The 22,086-nt window shown below is 43.6% G+C and overlaps 1 protein-coding gene across 20 annotated transcripts in view; it reads right to left on the bottom strand.

The window, feature by feature from the left end:
• The window catches only part of CELF2 (CUGBP Elav-like family member 2), a 1,289,895-nt gene that overhangs the window by 117,098 nt on the left and 1,150,711 nt on the right, over nucleotides 1–22,086 (bottom strand). For 13 of the 20 annotated variants that reach the window (XM_069629690.1, XM_069629687.1, XM_069629686.1 and 10 more), the window contains 4 exons: nucleotides 20,376–20,405; nucleotides 18,022–18,101; nucleotides 7,214–7,372; nucleotides 3,295–3,358 (listed from right to left, as the gene is read on the bottom strand). In XM_069629690.1, coding sequence (XP_069485791.1) covers nucleotides 3,295–3,358; nucleotides 7,214–7,372; nucleotides 18,022–18,101; nucleotides 20,376–20,405 — 333 coding nt within the window. The remainder of the gene's footprint in view (nucleotides 1–3,294; nucleotides 3,359–7,213; nucleotides 7,373–18,021; nucleotides 18,102–20,375; nucleotides 20,406–22,086) is intronic. The other 7 variants (XM_069629693.1, XM_069629699.1, XM_069629701.1 and 4 more) reach the window with 1 other exon arrangement.

Below are 22,086 nucleotides of genomic sequence, written 5' to 3'. Positions count from 1 at the left end.
TGCATGCACGGTGCAAGGTGTGGGCGGCTCATGTTAAAGCCGCCGCGCTGAGAGAAAACCCTGGTTCCTGCCTGAAAACTATTACATGAGGACAAGACATACTTTCACAAAGGAGGGCTCTACACCCCCCTGCCACACCATACATGTAAAAATGGGGCAGCAGAAATAAGGTCACTTTACAAAAGGCTTTGTGGAGGGACCCTGCCTTGCAGGCTCTCAATTCCTTTCCCCTACACACATTCCCCTTCTTTTCAAGAGAACAGAGCACCCGATATTACCCACAAGGCCAGGTAATACAGCCTAGTAGCCTAAGTGTGCACTGCTTAGTAATTGTGATGGGTTATTTATACCACGCTTAATACCCAGAGGTTTCTAATCGTGGACCCGGGGATCGAACCTGTGCTTCCAATACGAGCGCGTTGCTCCCGAGCTGTCCTCCCGAGACAATGGTTGTAGTATGCGGTCTTAGATAAACTAGATAAAAAGGGTGGCAGACTCGACGAAAGAGGGAGCAACAAGCTGAGGCTATTTTGGCACCCCAAACTTTATGATTGCCTTTTCCCAACTTTAAAAAAAAAGTGAGCATATATTACTGCCTTTCATCACAGCAGTTCTTTATCTAACACATTTCACCTCAAACCTGTTGGCTCTCTGCCGTCCCTAGACATACCTACCATCTGTTCTATCTAGGTTAGCTTGTGCAATAGATCTTTGATGGCATCGTGTCTCTCTCTGGGTTTACCGTGTATTTTTCTAATCAGTCTCAGGTGACTGCAAGGTCCTACCCATGCTTTCGTGTAAGTCTGCAGCATGCACCTCCCCCCAAGATTAACATATCTTCATATCAGAGGTGCTGTTGCAATTCCCATCGGATCCAATCATTTTCTCGAAGTTGTTCCAAATGCCTCAGTATTTCCCTGTGGTCAAGTTTGTTCCGGCTCGTAAAATGTTAGTTTAATTAGGGCTTTCTAAAATTCACTCTTCGTCTTCGGACTTACAATGATTTTAACTGCTCTGAACCTGCATACTCGCTGCTAACCAAGCCCTGCCCATCCACCCAAAAGCCATGTCACTAGACTGAGCAAGATCGCTAGACTGAGCAAGACCACTCTTGTACCCCAAATCAGTTTAATGGTTAGCATCTCTTCAGTTATAAAAACGTAGCCCGCCCCCAATAGATTTGAGCACTGTGCGCCTCCTTAGGGCATGTGGGGAGGCCCTCCAAGTCTACGGGCCTGCCACCATGTTGGTTTCTTATTTACATTCTCGGTTTCTACTCTGATGTTAGTCGTTGTCGTGCTTTTCTTAGCCCAGCTCTGAAAGTAGCGCCACCCTATTCTGACTCTTCAAACTGAAGTCTTTTTCCACTTAGATCCTACAGAGTAAACGTGGCCACCCTGCAGATGGACAAACAACGGCGACAAAGTGAATTGGGAGCGGGGGAATAGAAATAATCGCACAAGCATTGAGGGAGGGAGTGTTTACAATGACTACTAGTTACGCTACGGAAACTGCTCCATGTGCGGCCTTTGCGCCCCAACTCACTGATTTTAATGCTGGTTTGCATTATTCCGCTTAGAGCTGCGTGACCTTCATGAGTATCTCTCTTTGCAACAACAGGTTTTGACTAACTGCAGTTTGTTAAGATCGTGAGATTTGGGGGCTGGTATGAGCAGGACTTTCATCTAGATTTGGAAGAAGATGGCCTCCAGTTATTTGCTTTTTTGTGTGCCTTTCTGGATCTCTACAAAAGCCAAATTATGGAGATCAGCTAAAAGTTATGATGAGCCTGAGAGCCTTTATACTATGCTACTTATGTAACCTTCCGCCACGATGCTGTAGCTGTGATGAAATTACTTCGGCCTTTAAACTCAGGTATGGCTTATATTTAAGGGGGAGGTCTGGTCATCAGACCCCTCTTTATGAGAGAGAATTACCTGCATCATTTTATATTTAATAAAAACTCAAAAGGCCAGGACTTCTACACCCTTGCTAGATGGCAATCCTTCACAACAGCAACAGAGACTTTGCTCTTATAAAAGAAAGCGGCAAGGGATTTGGTGGGTTCTGCACAGGAAGACTATTGGGTAACTTCCTGTTGCTTGCAACCAGCACAGTACTGTTTGTCTAAGAGTGGCAAAGGAAGGAGCAAAATATCAGAAGCCTATTGGAAAAACAACAAATGTGTCGCTAAGGGGTGGGGCTTTGTAAAAGCTCATCATGGCTGGAAAAATGTGCATCTGGTGGCTAGTCCAGTAGTTTGCTATATATATAGCCAGATTACATGTGCCAAATTGTCTGTATGTATTCCCACGCCGGGTAAACTGACCTTTTGCTAATCCCAACAAATCACTTGACAACAGGACGGCTCATGGTTTAGCCATCTGGCATCCTGAGGTCTTCATGGATTTTTCTTCCAGTACCAAGGTGGGCGCTTCCTTTCAGTGGCATGATAAGGGCTTGTGTTGTGAAATTGAATAACAGGGTTCTGTGCGCCTATTTCATTCTATGCGGTGAGTGGGTGGTGGGGCGGAACTGCCCGCTCACATTAGGGTTGCAATAAACAGTCTTCCTTCATTTAGGGAGGGAAAGACTCCATTCCGCTACTCATATTGAAGCGTGTGAGGGTGTTGGATGTATCATCAGATAGATGGGGGTGTTGTTGGTTGTCAAACTCTGCTTGGTTGTAAAAGGCTTCTCATCGGCAGAAGTGGGAAAGTAGAACACAAATCAAGAAGGAAAAGATTAAATGCGGATTGTATTGGCGGGCGATCAGCAAAGGAGGAGATTTTGAAAAGGGTAGACCTTGTACAGATATTGGGATGGGCAGGGTACATATGGAATCCAACAAGAGCCTCCGGTTCCGGAAATGCACAAACCAGGAGCCGGAAGACTTTCTACTGCCGACAGTTCCTGTGAACACTGGGAAATTGGGAGCGATTAAGAGTATCCCACCTTCCCGCGCCCATCTCAGATGTGCTCACAGATCACCCCGCCCAGATAACTGCACTCTTTGTACCCCTCTGATGTGCAAGGATTGTTCTCCGTTGCTGGATCCTGCTTTTTTTTGTGCGTTTTTGTGGGATTGTGGTATCTTAAAGAGCTCTAGAAACCATAAACCCCTCGAGAACAATCAGTTAATCTCGAAAGACATGAGTGTTGGCAACTCAAAAGGGATGGCACACTGCCCGTGGTCACCCATCCACCACTCAAACGACAACAAGCATAAACGAACATGAAGACTGTGGAAAATGGAGTCACGTTCACAGGAAGTGGTATTTTCATTCCGCTCACCTGCCATTTGCTGGATGCCGCTGAAGGCTCCCAAGTTACTGGAGGACGTGGCTTGCTGCAGGAGCTGCGGGGGAACAGAAGAGGAAAAGGATGCATCAGCAGGCGCGACCATTAATCACTAAATTACACTTTTTGCTATTTTCCTACTCTCCTGCACATTCATATTGTCAGGCTGGGCTGAGCAACCCCAGAGGACATGCTGTAGATCCCTATTACATTGTAATCTTTATTAAGAAACACACACACTCGTGCGCAGGCGTACACACACAAACAACTCAATAACATTGCTGCCGCAAGACAATTAATCAACTTCCGCATTGTAACAGTCAGGTGTAAAATCTATTTAAAGTAACATAGCGTGACTAATTGTAGCCTGATGCGTACTTTAATTCATCCCCATCAATCAGTGCAGGGTTCCATCCAGGCTTCGGCTCAGTTAAGGTCTTGAATCGAGTCATTAGTGAAATGGAATACTTGGGATGCCGCTCCGGGGGCATGGGTTGGTCAGCCGCACCCGCTGAAGGCCCTCTAGTGCCAATTGCCAGGCATCTGCTTCCCGCAACCTTCTACCATGTCGACCCTTTGTAACTTGGTTGTACCATAGAATTGCCCCGCCTTTCTTGACTGCCCCTCCTCCACCGCCATCTCTCTGCTGTGATGTGTGGGGTTATGGGACCACACAGCCTTATTGTGGGTGTTTGACTTGGTGGACCCACAACAGGATGCTCAGTTTGCCCTCCTGCCTCAGGTTCAAATGACAGCACGTCCAATCAGACTTTCTTTCTTTTGACAGCAGTGATGTTTAGGTTAAGAGCACACGGGCAGGAAAGTACTTCCCAAAACGTGCATTAAAAGTGATCAATGCATGCCACAATTATTTTACACTAGGCTCCCATAAGAATCAGTTGGCACAATTGTTGGAATGTCTTAAAAGTGGCAATGTTGGTTTGCCTCAATCTGAAGTACGTTTATCAATGTTTAAAGTTAAAGCTTTTACATGTGTCAGGTTCAGTTGCATTGCTATTTCAACTTTAACTTGAAGGGCTCCCTTTTACTCCCTTTGTGGAAATGAGGGGGGCGTTTCTGGGATTTTTAAAGTGCATCCTGTGGTCAAAAATTGGTTGCAGTTTAAAATAAACACAAACCAAAGAGTCCTCTGTGCTTACTCAAAGCAGGCGGGGGGGGGGGCGGGTGGAGGGGATTGACGTTGTAGGACAAGTTAATGTGTAAAAACTGCTGTCTCCCTTGCATTTCTACCCCTCTGAGAAGGTGACCTGTGCATTTCTCAAACTAACGCAAATGAAGAAATAAAAGCTGCTTCCTTTTCCATTTGCGTAAATTTTTGCCAGTCTGCCCAGAGGTGAGCATTCCAAGGAATATCAGACCCGATTATTTTATTGTATTTATTTATATAAAGGAGGAACAATGCTCTTTTGATCATAAAAAAAAACGTACAAAAGATTTAAAAAATAAAAACAGATTTGACGGGACGCAGTGAGCTTCTTACAATGGGGTGAGGTTGAGGGACATTCTGACCAGGTTGTGGAGGGGGGTACACGGAACAGTCACCGGGGACAATACATAAGTGGACATACATTAAGAACAACCAAGATTGGACATTTTTAAGTGCAGGTAGACGGTACGGGCAGCTATGCTGGGGACGTGACCATAATGGGTGAAGTGCTAGAGTAGAAGCAGAGGAAGTGAGGGACAGTGGGAAAATGTTAGCTATCAGGCAGATGGGAGTTAGGTCACGAGGGCAACTCAGAGGCGAGGAGGTAGGCTTTTAGTTTGGTTTTGATCAAATCGGTGTGTAGACGGTTTCTCGGATGTCCGGGGGAAGGGAACTCCATTCAAGTGGAGCAAGAAGAGAGAAAGAGCGGACGTGGGAGGAAGCACAGGGAGGGCAAGGTGTCACAAGAGTACTCGAGAGGCAGAGCAGAGATTATCAGAAGGCTTATAGAGGAGGATAGATATAGTGGTGCTTCATCATGGATAGATTTGTGAACCAGGAGAAGACATTTTAATCTGACCCTGTTTTGCATCATCAGCCATCTAGCCTGGTGACGGCACAAGGAAGTAGGTGTGAAGAGTGGGAGTTCAAAGAGAGTCCTCGTAGAGAAGTTAATGATTTTGTTGAGAGGACAGAAAGCATAGCTGGGGAGACCAAAGAAGAGTTGGCACAGGATTCCAGTTTAGAGCAGGCAAGAGTGGTTAAGAGATGCTTGACAGTGTTGAAAGGAAAGAGGTGCCTGATTTTTCAAATATTTAGGTGGTTGAGGTGAGCTGCTGTTCCTGCTTTGGAGATGAAAGTAGAGAAGATGTGAGAAGGGTCATAGATGAGACTTCTAGCTGAAGAAGAGCAGGGAAGAGTGTCAGGTGGGAACTGGATAGGCAGAGCAGCAGATGAGATAGCATTTGACACGGAAGAAGAGGGTTGGCCCATGGCCATCCACATTATTTCTACTGGGGAATTCAAGCTTCAGGTTAAGATGAGCTATTAATTTCACAAAACAGAATACAGAGACACAACTGCTTTACACAACTAGGACAACAGTCGGTTCAATAGACCAACTGATTTCTTGCTGGGGTGGGGGGATTGGTGGGAAGTGGTCAGCCATTAATTTGTGAATCAGTGTCTCCAACCACCATCTTCCAGGAAAGCTCTCAGCTCCTTGCGGATCTTCGTGTAAAGTCATTCTTGGCAGGCCTAACGAGAAATACTGCCCAGTCTAACATATCGTCTGTACTAGCTTGGTCAATCATGGAAGGATAAAATCAATTGGTAGACTGGGCCAAGTACTACACGCTGAGCATGCTGCACGCTTTCCGCTTGTAGAACATTATATCAATCGGTTTCCTCTATGCTGGTGGAATAGGAGTATTAATGTTTCACAAGCTTCACATGACGGCTTTACAAAGGTCTGCAATCTTTCATGCTCCAGATGTCTGAACTTCAACTCCCATCAGCGTAGCCAGCATAGTCAATGATGAAGGGTCATGGGAGTTGCAGTCCAAAACATCTGGAGAGCCAAAGGTTGCAGTCCACTGCAGAAGGACATGTTTCCTTTTATTTAGGTCACTGTAGCTACAGGGTAGATCCTTTATACATGCATCATTATCACAATTCAGTTTAGAATAAGGATATCCAAGCAGGTGTGACTTCAGTAGCGAGTGCCCCTGGCATGGTAGGTTGTGGGGGTACACATACTTTTATTAAAAACAATCCTTTCTGCATCATTTAGCTGAAAATCGACAAAGGCTCCTGACAATTGCTAAAAACAATAAGTCAAGTCCCACTTTCTCATTCTCCAAACTCGGTAACTCACATGTTATGTTATGTTACTTGGCATTTCTATAGCGGACTATATATCATTGGTATGACCTCAAAGCGCTGGTAGGTTGAACGCCCTCGGGAACCGTAGTTATGGTCAGTAGAGAGATAGTGTTGTAGGGTGCGTGGGTGCACCAGATATGTGTGCAGCTGATGTAATTGCCGGATGGTAGCTGCATCCTAGCGTTAGGTGTGGTGCTGAAGATATCAGTTGGATGTGTGGAGTCTGGTGGGTTGACACCCAGACTGGGTTCTGGCTGTGTTAGGCCTGAAGGATACATATGTGAGCAAGTAGCCAGAATGTGCTCGGCTAGCTGCGTTTTATAGGGTGATGAGGTGTTCATGGAGTCGTCATCAACAGCTAGAGAGATGACTCAGTGAGTTAACGCTCATTTCAGGCACCTGCAATTGTAACCTGAATTCAAAGTTTGGAACCCTTGCAGGACTAACTCAAACCTTAACGGGAGGTTGATAAATTGTGTGCCATAAAATTGCTCAATGAACCAGAGTAACATGCTTAGGAGCAGGATAAACATGGGGTGCTGTGTTATATAAACACATGTTACTACTACCATTAATACTTACAGCCAAGTACTGCGGTGTGAGTCCGCCAAGGCCGGTGAGGTTCCCCCAGGTGGCAGTGTTGAGTTGCTGCATCTGCTGCGCCAGCTGCTGCTGCATGCGTCTCTGCTCCTTGTCCTTCTGAGTGTCTGCAAACTTCACCACTATCGGTGAAGAGCAGCCCTGGGATTGGACAGATCAGAAAATGGCAAGAATAAAGAACATTCTGTTCACTGTACAATTCTCACCTGAAACTTTCACGCAGCCGTTTTGGAACGCGAAACAGTTGAAAACCCTGCAGTTATTCAACAGTAATTTAACATGTCAAGAAAATAATCAAATAACCAACACACCAGTCATCCGACCTGCTCATGATCATATCCATTTCCATATACATCCTCATTCAAAGATGGGTTGCATGGACCTTACCAGCAAAATCAACTGACGTCAAAGCATAACGGAACCAGAGTGGCCACCAGATCCAGGTTCTCCTATTTTCTCCCTGCACCAGCAAATATTTTACCGGAACATATAGGCATCCATAAGACGCCCTTAAATAAACGAGTCAACCTTCTCTGGGTAGCCATCACCAGAATATTGTCTGCACTAGTGGCCACCATGATGATGTCATTAAGTGGGCATAATGAGACGCAATGGTTTTATTCAGTTCTAGTGAGCCGGTCAGATGCCAAGAATACATTTTAGTAGTCTGGATTCTACCCGTTATTTCTTAGGTACCCTTAAGAGAAAATGGGCGAGGGCGGCTTCCCGCAAAACCTCATATTACTTCTGCTAAGTAGGATCAGGTACACTGATGGGTCTAAAATAATAAAACAGCAATCTGTAGGTTTTAGGGTTGGGTTCATCAACACACTGAACAACAAAATCAGTTAGACTTAGATTATGGACAATGTACGAGAACAAATTTTGTTGGGATTGAACACAAATAAGGCAGTTTTTGTCATCCTAGAGACCCAACTAGACTATTGAGTGAGTTGACAAGCACAACCCCATCAATGAATTATTTCCACTGTACCCAGTGACACCAAGATGCCTCGGGCTGATGTGACCCTCACTTAGCAATGCAGCGGGTGGCATAAGACAGATATGTAGGGAGTGCAGTGCTTGGTCAATGAGGCCAGTGCTGCGCTCTAACACACTAACGAGGATTTCTTTACGCATTTCAAATGGACAAATAAACTCTCGCACTTGCACAATTTGAATGACACAAGGCCTAGTAAGATTTTGTCGTCTTCCCTCCTTTGCCCTGTCACGCCTAGAAACACTTGTGTGCAGGCACATTATAAATGACTTCTCATATCATATATATATAGTCCATAAAACCGCGCTGGTTTCTAAATCACAAGGTGCCTAAATGGAGACCCATCAAAGAAATATGAAACTAAGTACTATGATAATTTAATTGTCCAATGTCCTTGCCTTTATTTAAAGAAGGAATTGCGCAGAAATGCATTCTCCCTTGCAATAAAATGTGTACTTCTAACCATTGGAATAATGTGGTGGTGCGATCGATAACAAATCAGGATCAGGGAGTCCAATTGTTTGTGGAGTATTCATGAAAAAAATATATGAACAATCACTTAATCGAGGGGTGATTACGCTTGAATTAATGTATGTCTTCCAGTATGTTTTAGAAGGCTGGATATTAACACTAGGATTATTGATAAAAGACACTACAACTAACCAAGCAGGATTGATCAACATTCAGGTTTGAATAACAAACTTTAAGACCTAGAACGTAACATTTGGCAGTCTAGGTTACCAGTGTTCCTGCAGTCATTAGGATTTGGTGTTAATACAGCCTTCAGGATTGGTTGACCAATATTCAAAATCAAAACTGGGTCAGGCCAGCAACACAGAAATAGGACTATTTGCCCCAACACAAAAGTAGCTCTACACTTCAATGGCGGCCGTCAACAGAAAAAGGTGTCACACGCCTATCAAAGAAATTACGCAGCCAGTGACAGGAAGATTAGTGGTACTAGTCAAAAATGTTCCTTTCCCAGGTGTAGGGTACTTGGATACCTGTGGCTGAGCGTACATAAAGAGGCACGAATAAGGCACAGCTGTTTAAAGCTGGGATTCTTCCCGCCAATCCTCCTGTAGGCCGATCTCATTGGAAGACGTCAGAGCGACATCAAGTTGTGAAACCAGAAAAGGCGTGGTGGAAGTGGCAGCATGTGCGTCTTTTTAACCCTAATGGACGTGCTCACCAGACCTTCTCCAGGGGCATGGTTTGCAAAGAAGGGTGCTCGGACAGGTCGAGGAAAACAGGAAAAGTGCCAGCAAAACCGCGACATTTGGTCTTCACAACGCTGGAGCGCGGAGAATACTCCAGCAAGGGCATAGAGTGGAATTTCAGGAATCAACCTGATCGCTCTTCCTCTTCGCAGTGGAACGGACCATCCTAGATGTGGGAGAATATAGCTTTTGTTTGGGCTTTTGTATAGCGCTAAGTAACACCACGGGTGGCCTGAAAGCTGAAATGATCATTCCTGCAAACAATGCATGGAGGAGTCCAAGACACGAAGGCTGAATGAATGAATGCATTCATTAGCTCCAGTAGAGATCTGCACCTTCATGGAATTGAGAATTACATTAAAAAATGTTTCTCCTCTGGAAAAAAATAAAATAAATCTACCATCCGCTGAAGAATGCATTTCAGTGGATTCTGCCACATAGTACTTGTAATGCATTAATGTTCTGCCGAAAATATCCCACACTAAAAGGATTTTTATTTTTTTTTAAATCGTAGAAAAGCAGTTGTTTGTGAGGTTTTACCGGAGCCTATCCAGAGCGACTGAAAATCTGTGAAAATGCCTGGCAAAAACCTTTCTAGGAAATAGTAATTCTGTGTACAAAAGGTTTCTGAGCGCTGAGTGGTAGTAAATTGAGCAGGTGGGGTACAAAAAGCCGACCATGCACCTGTTCCACAACCCATCCATTTGTTGTGGGTTTTTTAAAAATCGAAGATTCCATTGATATGGAAAAATTTAAGTAAACATTTGCCAGATGCCAATGCTTTAATGAATTATTGTAACCAGTGGAAACTCCCCTCAGAAGCAATCCATTCAATGTTTTTTTTTGTTTATCTCCTCTTTAACATTGCAGATGGTGAATAACCTCAAACTAGTTTTGGAAGATCAAAAAAGGACGCTGTCCACTCCAGAATGCAAAGGGATCTCCTAGGTGCATTAGAACAGAAGCCACGATGTATGTTTGTCTGATGCATTCATGCACAGTAGAGATTGCCTGCTTCATCTCTTAGCACTGCAAGAGGGAGCTGGTGCCTAAGGAAATCTATTAGGCCCGCTGTACATTTGTCTGCTCCTCACGCACTGTGGCCTGTGTACACAGGCTTTCACACTAGTATAAATATATTTGCATATAGCAAATGAACCTTCTGTAACATCACCGACAAAAGAAAAATGATGGAATGGAATGCACTCTAGACCGACTCTCCGTGGTCAGGAAATGCAAAATCCGGTTTACACTTGCTCAGCCACATTATCACCAGTGCAAATAGATCACAAGCATGTACGCAGCCAAGAATATGATTGCACACAGGCAAACAGTGTGTGCATAATTGCAAATGTGCAGCAATAGAGCCTCAAAACTTCAATGCTTTTTCTAACAACCCTTTCAAAAACCTTTCAGTACCACCTCCAAAGGCTTGCAGCTGCTATGGCCCCAAATCTTGCTGCCATACAATATGTGAGATGCTACCTTGCAGTTGAAGACCTCTATATACTTGTCTAGCCTACAGGCTCCATAGATAAAATAAAAAACCTTTGTAATCCTTGGAGCCCAATCTTAGCCTTGCCCGTCTGATATTTAATGTGTTCCTTCCAGAGACCATTCTTTGCAAACTTTAGGCTCATATAAATGTAGGAGTCCACAACTTCTATGGGATCTCCTTTTATTTTCCACCATGGCACTTTCTTTTTCCCAAAGATTAGAATTTTGGTTTTATTCAACATACGTGTATGTGCTTCCAAGACATCCACGGCATAATTCAGCCGTTGTTTGAGGCCAGCTGGGGAAAACGCCAAGAGGACAGGGTCATCGGCATAAAGTAAAGCACTATATTCCTTATTATCTAGCCTCAGCGGACACACCCTATTGTTGTGTCTTGCAGGGACAAAATCTGTCATGAGGATTATAAAGAGGAGTGGCGCAAGCAGGCAACCCTGTTTAACTTCCCCCTGTTAGTCTCAAAGAAAATCGTGTTATCTGCTCCTCCTGCAGCTTTTACTGCAGTCTTATTGTTGGTTCCTCACCTCCCTCTTACCCCACCCTTCCTTCCCTCATTATTGTCAACGATCTTGCACTATCTGAAATGTCATCAGGCCTAGTATGATAGTTCATTTACCCATTCTGAAGGCCTTGTAAGAATGTTATGTTATTTTATTTTTCCCTTGTTCCCTTCCCCTGCCTTGAAGCGCTTTGAAACACCCGTGTATAGGTGCTATACAAATAAACTATCATATCATACCAGCCTAGGAAGGAGCTTGAACTATCCCGGGGCCAGCGTATGATGGCGGGTGTCTTCAACACCCGCTGAAGTAACGTTTGCGCATTCTTCGAGCATACAGTGATCTTAGATGCAGGGGTGTTGCTAGGTCTGGCAAAGACCCGGGGCTAAGCTGATGTCGGAACTGTTGGGACTGGGGGCTAGCTAGTCTTTTGGCTGTAGCTCCTGAGATTCTATCCGGGGCTACAAACAAAAGATCAGGGGCTACAGCCCCCTTAGACCGCCCCCCCAGCAACGCCCCTGCTTAGATGTTATGCAAATTTGTTTGATGTTAACCATGGAAAGCCACACACACAGCACTGTAACCTCATTTTCACGAAAAGAAACTTGCAATTAAAAACACAGAGCAAAGTGCTTTCCTTTAAGAACAAGGGGGCTAGTATAAATCACATACCAGTGTTTTTAGCAAAACATTTAGATGCAGCCTATTTCTTTGAGTGACCAAGAATTTTGGGGAATCTGTGGAATATGAAGATCAAGAAGAACACTTTACAATGAATCGCCTGAGAGCAGGTGAGAGCGGGGGACTGAAAAGAATGCGAAAAGGCGGCATTACTTCCGAAGGAGGAGGTAGGGGGTCTTGGGGTTTGGCGGGGGGGCCTTATTGTTAGAAGCGTTTACAATCCGATTGTGCCGGGCTCTGAGGGAGCGAAGAAAATCTGTCTTAATCTTAGTGAACTATGTGTGCCAAAGAAGGGAAAATAATGAAAACCTGTAAAAGGCACTCCGCTGGCGCAGGTGGAACTTGATTGCGTGATATGCAACCTTCCATTTCAAAAGTCAATTTTTTTTCATTAGACAAGAAATCAAAAATGCCAAGGGGCATTATGGGGATTCTCCAGTGTCCGGCGATATTAGCTCTCAAAAGTCAACTTTCCAGAGGAATGAAAGTATTAAATACAAATCTGGGTGGGATTTAAATAGGAAGCGAGGTGAATGAGAATCAGGCGCATTCTGTCTCGCCACCCCCCCCCCCCTTACACCCACCCACCCTCTTGCGGCTGCTATCCTACCACAAGGAATTAAAGTAAAAATGACCGGATCATAATTTTCAGATATTGTTTAAATCCTTTTAATCTCAAGCTTTTGACCAATGAGAAAACTGAAAAATACATAATGGGTATTATGCGTTATGGCCCTATACCACCTTTGTGGCGGTCTTATGTTCACTTGTGTCCATATAAGCCTCCTAATGCTTCAGCCGGCCCATGTTGCCCACATATTTTCACATGTGCCTATGTAAAGTGTCCTGTGACCCTGCTATGGTGCCACCATACCCTGTATTATAAGGACACTTCGAGAAATGACCGTTGTTGCTTTTGCTGTATTGCGCGGACGGTCAACCTTCCCCAGTTGATCCTTCCAGTTTGGATTGGACATTTTGCATAACAGAGCGTTCAGTAGTCGGTTAATATTCTCCTAACACAAAGGCATCTCATGACAGAATGCCACTGGTGCTTTAGCAGCTGCCCCGGCAAGTGGTAGCTGACGTCACAAACGTATTAATCGTCGGCCTTCACTACATACATTAAGGCAATTTCTACAAAGTGACAAGATTCCTAAGCGCCTAATATAGGAGAGTGATATGTGCATGTGGTTTTCTGCATCCTTGAGAGAAGCCTGCCTTCGGTTGAGAAACGATTGTATAAAATAGCGCTGTCCTATAAGATGACAATAGCACACACAGCTAAAATGCAAAGCTTTCGCTTAATTTGCGTACCCACAAAGCATTGCTGCGTGTCTCTGAACGGTAGGTGAATTTCCAGGAATAGCTATTAAGTGGTGCTGTGGCATATGTGGGTTGTTAACCGACGTGGCCTACTCTACTCCACTCAAAGAAATACGAACTATCAATCAATCTATTATTGCTTATATCTTCCTTCATTGGACATTGCATCTTTAAATCCGACGTGGCCAAGGAAATGGTCAATGGATAGCTTGTAGAGCTAGAAGTGGACACTGCCCATGAGTGTAGTCTTAGGCATGCCGGGGTGTGGACTGCAGCATAGTGCAGTGCCTATTCTGGCAAAGAGCACCCGCTCCTGTAGGTCTGAAAGAAATCGTTGTTTGTAACCCTGCCGGTTGCCCCTTCAGAGAAACTGTCTATTCTTCGTGAATGCATTTCCTAATCTTCAGCGAGCGGAATCGGAAATCAAGCCATGAATACGACAATGGGCATTTAGTTGTGTCCTGTGTCAGGAAGTCGGAGGAACAAAAGCTGCACATGATATGGTCCATGGCATCGTTGATGTGCAAGCGCTACTCTTTCGGAGATAGTTAGACCAAATTAAACAAAATGCAGTTTGCTGAAGTACTCATTGGGTGGGTAGGCCAAGATGCTCCTGACCTAGCTCTACTAGGAGTTCTGGGGCCCTCTAGATGGTTTCTTAGACAAATAGACTATTGGCGCAGCAATAATGAGCTGCCATTGAGTGGATCAGGAAAGACATTTCCTCCTGGTTAAAACAGGAAGCTCAAGGCATGCTTAGATAAAAAGATTGTGCTGGTTCGAGCAGAGGGGCGTCGACGGATACTCCGCTTGGGTAGATCCAGACCTTGTTTGTTGGTTCATGTAAACCCCACCAAGGTGTGGTGAACTTGAGTGAATCTGATATGCATTAGATCAACGGGCTTAAATTTCAAGTCACTTTCTTGAATGGCTGCATTGAGCTCACAGAAAGTAGCGGACATCCGCTTTCCTACTAGGTATTCTCCATTTCTTTTACGGCATAGTTGTGCATTGTACACTTCTAAAGTGTTCTCAACTGCCAATCTACTAGCTATGTTATCGCAAATGTGTATCGCTCCTCCTGCTATAGTTTACGGCGCCGTAGCACTCCAGGCAGTCATAAAGGCAAAGGAGGAGTAGGATAGAACATTCAGTGGTAGAGAGAAGCAAAGTCAGGCAGATAGTTGGGATAGATAAGCTGTGCAGGAAGGTTTATCAAATAATTAAATACCCAATTACTGCTCAATGTTTGTATAGCATTTACGTTCTTAGCCAAAGTGCCAAAACTTACATGTGGCAGGTAATACGGGAAGTGCACTATGACATCCATGTTCACACTCAACAGGGGATTGACTGCCCCGCACTCATCAATTGAACTGATCACGTAACAAGATACTCCCACATTTAGAGCTCGGTTTGTTAGACCTCGAATGTCAAGAGTTTTTAGAAGCCAGCTTTAAATAACATTTCACAACGCTCATTGCCGGATTAACTTCCCACCCACTACAACCTCCTCTCTCTGTTTTCATTTCGTACTTTACCCACAGACCGAACTTTACGGTCACCTGCTATGTATGGGTAGTTTACATCTAGCTATCTTCCCCCTACTCAGGCGAGGGTCAGCGACGTGACGTGCCGTGCCCTTAAGTATCCTCCTAGCGGTATTGCACCCACTGAGTGTGCGTGTGTGCACGCGTGGGCGCGTCTGCATGCCTGCTCTGGGAATGGGGCCACGTACCTAAAACTCTCCATCATCTTCTTGGCTTAGGGGACCCAATTCTACTTTTAAAGGACCTTGAAGTCTCAAATGCCTACCATCAGATTTGGTGCTGACTTTTCAGTGAACCCTCTCCTATTCCATAGTTACAAAAGGGGGACTCAATGCAGTGCCAGAATCCTGTGCTTTATGTATGACCCCGAACCCCCATCTTCCAGAGTGCTACTACAGGTCTTTTGCTCATGTCAGTTACCACTATCCTAGGCAACGGGGTTAGCGGCGGGGGGGGGGGATAATTGAGTGCCTATCCACTCAATGCCTTAGGGTGCGTCAAATCACGTTTGCTTGTCCGTTTGTTCAAAACAGGCCAGCAAAGTGGTAATGACCTGTGACATAATGATGCCCCCTACACGCTGCACAATAGACTACACTGCCATCAATAAATACTATGCACATAGACTACGATACACTACACTCTTACACTGCCATCAGAAAACTCTATGCATACAATACACTTGTGCTACACTCTACAATACACTACACTGCCATACGTAAACTTTATACATATATCAGACAATAGTTATACTACACAGTATATCGTACTGTACAATGCCAACGGTAAACTCTATGCAAACACTCTACAATACATTACACATTCACTAAACGGTCTATAAGATACACTACACTGTCACCAGTAAACTATGCACACACCATAAAATACACTGAACACTATACGATACCTACACTGCCATCAGTAAACTATATGCATAAACACAAGGAAGCAAATGAATGTCTCTGAAAAAGGGGAAGCGACATGCCACTTTGGATTATAAACCTATTACTCTCAAGCAAGGAGAAAAGGTGCACTAGAGGTTTTTGATTCGGTTCATTCAAACAGAGCAAATCAAATTATTTTCTACTGTGTGCAAACAGCGTAGCTAATGTGTCTTCCAATACTGTATTTCCAGGGTAAAAGAGAAAGCACTGCAAGGGAAAACCATTGATTATCTGATATGAGTGGAACGCGCGCCCGCCTTGCAGGGTGTGCTCAGAGAGACAAAGGCAACGCTGTTACTGATGGAAAAGACAAAGAACAGTTAAATCGCAACATTTGGCCCATGCACTGAAAGGCCTGCTCTGGCGCGCATTACACAAAGCAACAGAACTGAAACAGGATGCCGGGATGGTGACGTAGGCGCCCAACATGCATTGGGAGGCTACCAAGCTTCGTCAACGATGAAAGAGAGGGCAGGGGGAGAAACAAAAAGAAAAAAAGAAAAAGAAAACAACAAAAACTCTCTCAATTCCAAAACACTGCACAAAACACCACAAGTCACTGCCGAACAAGGTTATCCATACACAGAGATACAATATACACAACAGAGTAGAACATGCATGCTGAAATGATCACAAATCGGACAATCCAAGAGGAGTGAAAGCTCCTCACTCCCGTGGAGTTTTTTGTGCAAACTTTTGAGCGACCATGACAAGATCACAGATGGTACTGAACGTTTTCGACCATCAGTTTTGCACTTGTTCCCGGCCAACTATATTTTGGTCCTAGTATGCCAGGGTCCCACAATTTTTCCCCCTTTAAAGCCATATTCTCATTGCAATTAGAACAAATGGACCCATTTTTCAGTATTGGGCCGACTAGTTGGGACACTTGCCAAAATAACTCTAAAAGTGTTTTAAATTGATGGCTGTGGCATAGCTTAAATCTTGGAGAAATTTCCTCCATCGGATATCCCTGAAACATTTGGAATTTCACTGCATTCTTAGGTTCAATGTATGTATGTTCATTATTCTGCAGTAACAGAAAACACTACTTTGTCTTGGGCAGGTAAAATAATCCCACCAAGTGGAAAGGCGTTTTCCATGCTAGAGAATTGGATAAGACCACCCTATGACAGACACTCAGGTGGCCTTTCATAATCCATTATTTTAACTGATTGACTAAAACAAGCCTGTTGTCGCTCCCTTATTGCCCGTTTGGAACATGCAGAGTATACTCATTTCCTGTAAGTTTGGCAACCAATAACTAGAAGAAATGTCCATCTATCAATATTTCACTATGAGTAAATTCTTATTTTAAACAGGTTAAGTGACGATGGGCCTTGGAATTTGACATTTTATAGGAGTTAAATGCAAAATATTTCTAACTGATGGGTCTCAAAGACTTTGGTTGGTGAGGTGCGGACACCGGAGCTTCAGTTAACTTTTTGGGAGACGGTAGTTACAAAAGATTCAACAACAACAAATTTGGAACTCAAGGCATTTTTTGGGAAGTCAAAAGTGTTTCCCTGCTTAAAATGTTGGGAAGAAAAATTGAATTAAAAAGTAGTATACTTCTGCTCTCTGTGTCAAGTCTGAGAACACAGTCACTGTCAAAGCAGTGAGTGGATTTTTAACAGTTTGCACATAGCTGCAAGGTGTGGACGGAGGTACCCACCTCTGTTGAGGTTCGAGAATATATTTAAGAATACGTCCGTGGCTCCACAGCAGGAAGCAATACTTTAAACACAATGTAACTTGTGGAAGTCTGACTCCCTGGCTCTTATTTATTTATATTTTTAACATTTTAACAAAAGATGTTTATCTTTTTCTGAAATAGAAAAAAAAGCCAAAAAGTGTAACTGAAGCCCTGGCAGGAATCAGTGGGAGGTTTGGAATTTTTGTAGCTTGACCCAGCATGTTAATGTTGGTCATGCCCATTGGCGGGTCCGCCATTTACAACGGCAGCGGTGGGTACAGGAGAGAGTATGGCTTTAGCATCCCTGATCATTTGCACAAAGAAAACGAAAACAAAAAAAGGGCAGATGATACAGTACCTCCATGGTCTGAGACTGGTGCATGGCTTTGATTGCATTCTGTGCCATTGCCCTTGTAGAAAATGTGACAAACGCACAGCCTGTGGGGGGACAAGGGGGGGACAGGGGAGCAGGAAAGACAAAAAAACAACAAGACAAAAGGGTTGGACGCTTGTTAAACCAACACAGTCTACGAGAACGGCCACGACACGACACTGTTCTCAGTAGTAGTACATGAAATTAAAACAACTCCTGAAATGATTGTGGTTTGGTACTCACAGTGCTGACTTGCTAATCCGACCATAGATGAAAGAAAGAGAAAATGGGGAAGTGTTCTTTTCAGCCACAGGGTTGGTTTGTAAGCTTATAATTTCTTTTTATAATCAATCAAATTAACATTTTCAAATTTGCACATTTTTCAGACAGTCAGACAAACATTCAGTTTGATACATTACAACACTTTCTTTGGGAAACAAACAACGAGCTGCTAAGTAACTATATATATATATATATATATATATATATATATATATATATATATATATATATATATATATATATATATATATATATATATATATATATATATATATATTCTAGCTTGTCCCCTTTATTACCTGTATTGTTAACGCTAAACCACCAACCTTTTTTCTAAAATCTGTAATTGACTGGCCTAGTGAGTTTTTTTTTTTTTACCAACAGAAGTTGTGGATGATTAATTTTAGTGTTGCACTGTTATTGGCTGTCAGGTGGGGTTGGCTTGTTCTCCAGAAGGGTTAATTTGATTTTGTTCACTATATGCATGTGCATTGTATGTGTTCATCTCCATGTGATGTCCCTCTGCTGCCAGTCAATTAAGAACAGCCCTCAGTGTGATGCCATTCAACGAGACATCATGATGGGGGTGGCCCTTTTGTCAGTGTCGGCACAGGAGTGATCTATGAGAAAGTTAAGTAAATCAATTATGACAATCACATGGATCGATAACACACAATGCCACACATGTGCGCACAGCACCCCCGCTTGCAGACTGTCCTTAGTGGGGCAGGTGCTTCCTTGAATACAAGAGTTATGTTGCTAGAATAAATCGGGGTAACAGTTTGTCAACCATAAATGAAGCCCGTCAAGATGCTTTGGACTACAACTCCCATCATTCGTAGCCAGCGTATTCAACGGTGAGGAATCAAGAGATCTGCACTCCAAAACATCAAGCGCCACAGGTTAAAGACACCTGAGCTCAACTCTGCCTACTCTGCTTGCAAAGGCCCCAGTGTGCTACTTCACAGGGTGCCTAGTATTGCACGACTGAGAGCACATTTGAGTTATACTGTGTCACTAGTTATTCCCTCAGCCTAGAGCCGGTTTGATATTCTGCCAAGCATGCCAGCCTCATTCATGGTACAGAAAAGGCCTTGCTTGCCTTATTCCCCACCTCAGACAGTGCTGCTTGGTCTCATCAGGTGCCTGTTGGCATCACCGGAGATCAGAGGTAGATTTAGGGGCGAGTTTGGCAAACCTCCTTGGCGCCCTAAATGTGTCGCCAGAGTTGCACAGGCCCACTGGCACACCCACTGATAATTCCACAGTTTGCATAGCTACAGCAAAATCTTTAGCTTTCTTACCTCATTTTATTAGCAATATTACAATTTGTTCTTAAAACAAATGTAAAATATAGGAGACCTAAGCAGTAGCATAATCTAAAGCATTGCCCTTTTTGTGACACTTCACACACGCACAATCTTTGCTGACCTGTGGCCAAGAAGCATTGTGAATCCCACTACCTCCCGTCACACCTGCCCCAGTAGCTAGAGTTTACCCATCAAATTTTGAAGCAATTTTTTTGTTCTCTAGCCCATTTTACCTTTGATTTGTAAACCGTGTCCGGTAAGATTACCAAGTCAAGACTGCAATGACATTTTTTATCAAACCAAAACAGGGGCTCATCCTTGACCCCGAACACACCATACGAACAGCAGCGGAAAAAGTAAATGCATGCTCCGCCCCCTTCCCCACACCATGCTATCAAGTCACATGTTAACATCACCGTGATACTTAGTGGATGTGTGGGAGGTGGAGATGTCATCCCCGATGCCCGTTTACAGAACAATGGCAAAATGTCGATGAAGTGTCGAACACAGACATTACACTAGCGTGGTGGTTGTGTTTAAATGACATGTAAATAAAACACCAGTACATATGTAATGTGGAGGAATGCTGCTTGCGGTGTGGTGGGTGTGGGTTCTGTAACCTATGCTGCCACCCAAGTGATTTACAGAATATGCTATTAATTATTCTAACAGATTTTGGAATTTTTCATACAATCATTTCTCGACAAAAGTGTGTAGAAAAAAGAAATTGTAAGTAAACGACAGTACCTCTGCTAGAATCCATATTCATGCTGTTCACTAAAATTAAAAAGGGTCTTAATTTACTGTCAGGCTTAAAATTTGCGTCGAAAAAAATATAGAAATCAATGATTCTTACAGTAACAGAGGGAATGACACTAAGGTGTTAATATTACTGAAAGAGTGATTGCAACAAGACAGATGATGAACATATGTTAGCAACATAGACATATATACACACACACACACACAAAGCGCCTTGAAAAACATTGTGTTCATCGCCCAGAAATCTCAACATTTTGATTCAGTTCATTAAACAGTTCTGGCGAGTGATGCATGCCCCTTTGGGCGATTAGCAAAATGGACATTACCATTAAGAGAAATCAATAAAACAGAACATCTGCACTTCAAAACACTTCGAACAGCTGTAAAATGCTACTATCTACTGATACGCACTATGCTTAATAGAAATTTTAAGTGGAGCCAGGCTAAAATTAAAACATGTTTACTTTGACATATTACACTTTCCCAATTACAACAAAATTGAATACATTATTGGCAGGAAGGGGGGGTCTTAAACATGCTACTATACACAAAGATCGGCCCTTTAACCAATGGTGCTGCGAGCATTTATGGCTCCCCACCTCATCTTGCAATGGGGCCAGAATTGTAGTTTTCATGGCCAAAACATACTCCCTGCTGATCAACTGCTAGCCGCAGCCTAGGCTGCCGCTTAGAATGATCTTATTGTTGCACTCGTCCTGCTTGCAACTCATTTGTATGCCATAAACCCTGACAATAGTTCAGTAACTTGGTTTGAGCAGCCATGTTGTCTCTTGCTAGTAGACAAAGAAAGGATTTTCTGTTAGTCATAGGAAACTAAGAGGGAAAGGGGAAGTCTTACGCCCACACTGAAAGCCACAGGGAAAATACAATTTTAAGAGCCCAGAGACAGATTTGTGATAGCAGACATTAGGTCTTATAGCAGAGGACCTGGCGCAGTGGCTCAGCATGGTTAACAGTGTTGGTTCTCAGAATCGAAAAGTCTCATCGTACACACAACAGCGGCGAGTAGCAGCAAAGAGATTAGCAGAGAAGAGTTGAAGTAGTGAGTTTTGGTAGGATTCCTACGATGTTGGCGCTGCGTACACAATAAATTAGAAAATGATAGATGTTCTTTCAATCTGTTTGGTCACAGTTAGTTGAAAGAGGGAGCAAAATTGCTCTGATATTGTGCCATAAGATCTTTATTGTCACTGAGAGTGCCTACACGTGTTTCGACCACACAAGGGTCTTTATTAAGGCAAGTTTAAGTGTTCTGGGGGAATGGAAGAATGCAGTGTGTTGCCCGGAATTGCACTTGTTAAGGTGCACTGGATAGTGCTTCTAAGGAGGCGAATTGCCTCAGCTGCAGGCGTTCTCCTTGGTCGGTGATCAGTACGACAAGAGTTGAAGTAACTCCAGTCCCAAAATATACAATTGTAACTGGAGTTCCATTTTAGATGATTCCCATCCCAAGTAAAGTGATGGGGAAGAACAGACTATGAAATACATCTATAATCACAGAGGGCGTTGATTACCAGAGTATGTATTTATGCATAGGATTTATAAAGCGCAATCCTAGCTGGAAAGCAACTAAGCACTGTACATAGTGTGCTCACCCGAGGGTTATAAGCAAGGATGTCTTTTTGTGGTACACAAGGCACAACCTCAGATGAGAATAATAGCACTTTCCATTATT

Source organism: Ambystoma mexicanum, chromosome 12 (assembly GCF_040938575.1).
Source record: "Ambystoma mexicanum isolate Mex_15411 chromosome 12, UKY_AmexF1_1, whole genome shotgun sequence".
Classification (NCBI taxonomy): domain Eukaryota; kingdom Metazoa; phylum Chordata; class Amphibia; order Caudata; family Ambystomatidae; genus Ambystoma; species Ambystoma mexicanum.
This window is presented reverse-complemented; position numbering and strand designations above follow the sequence as displayed.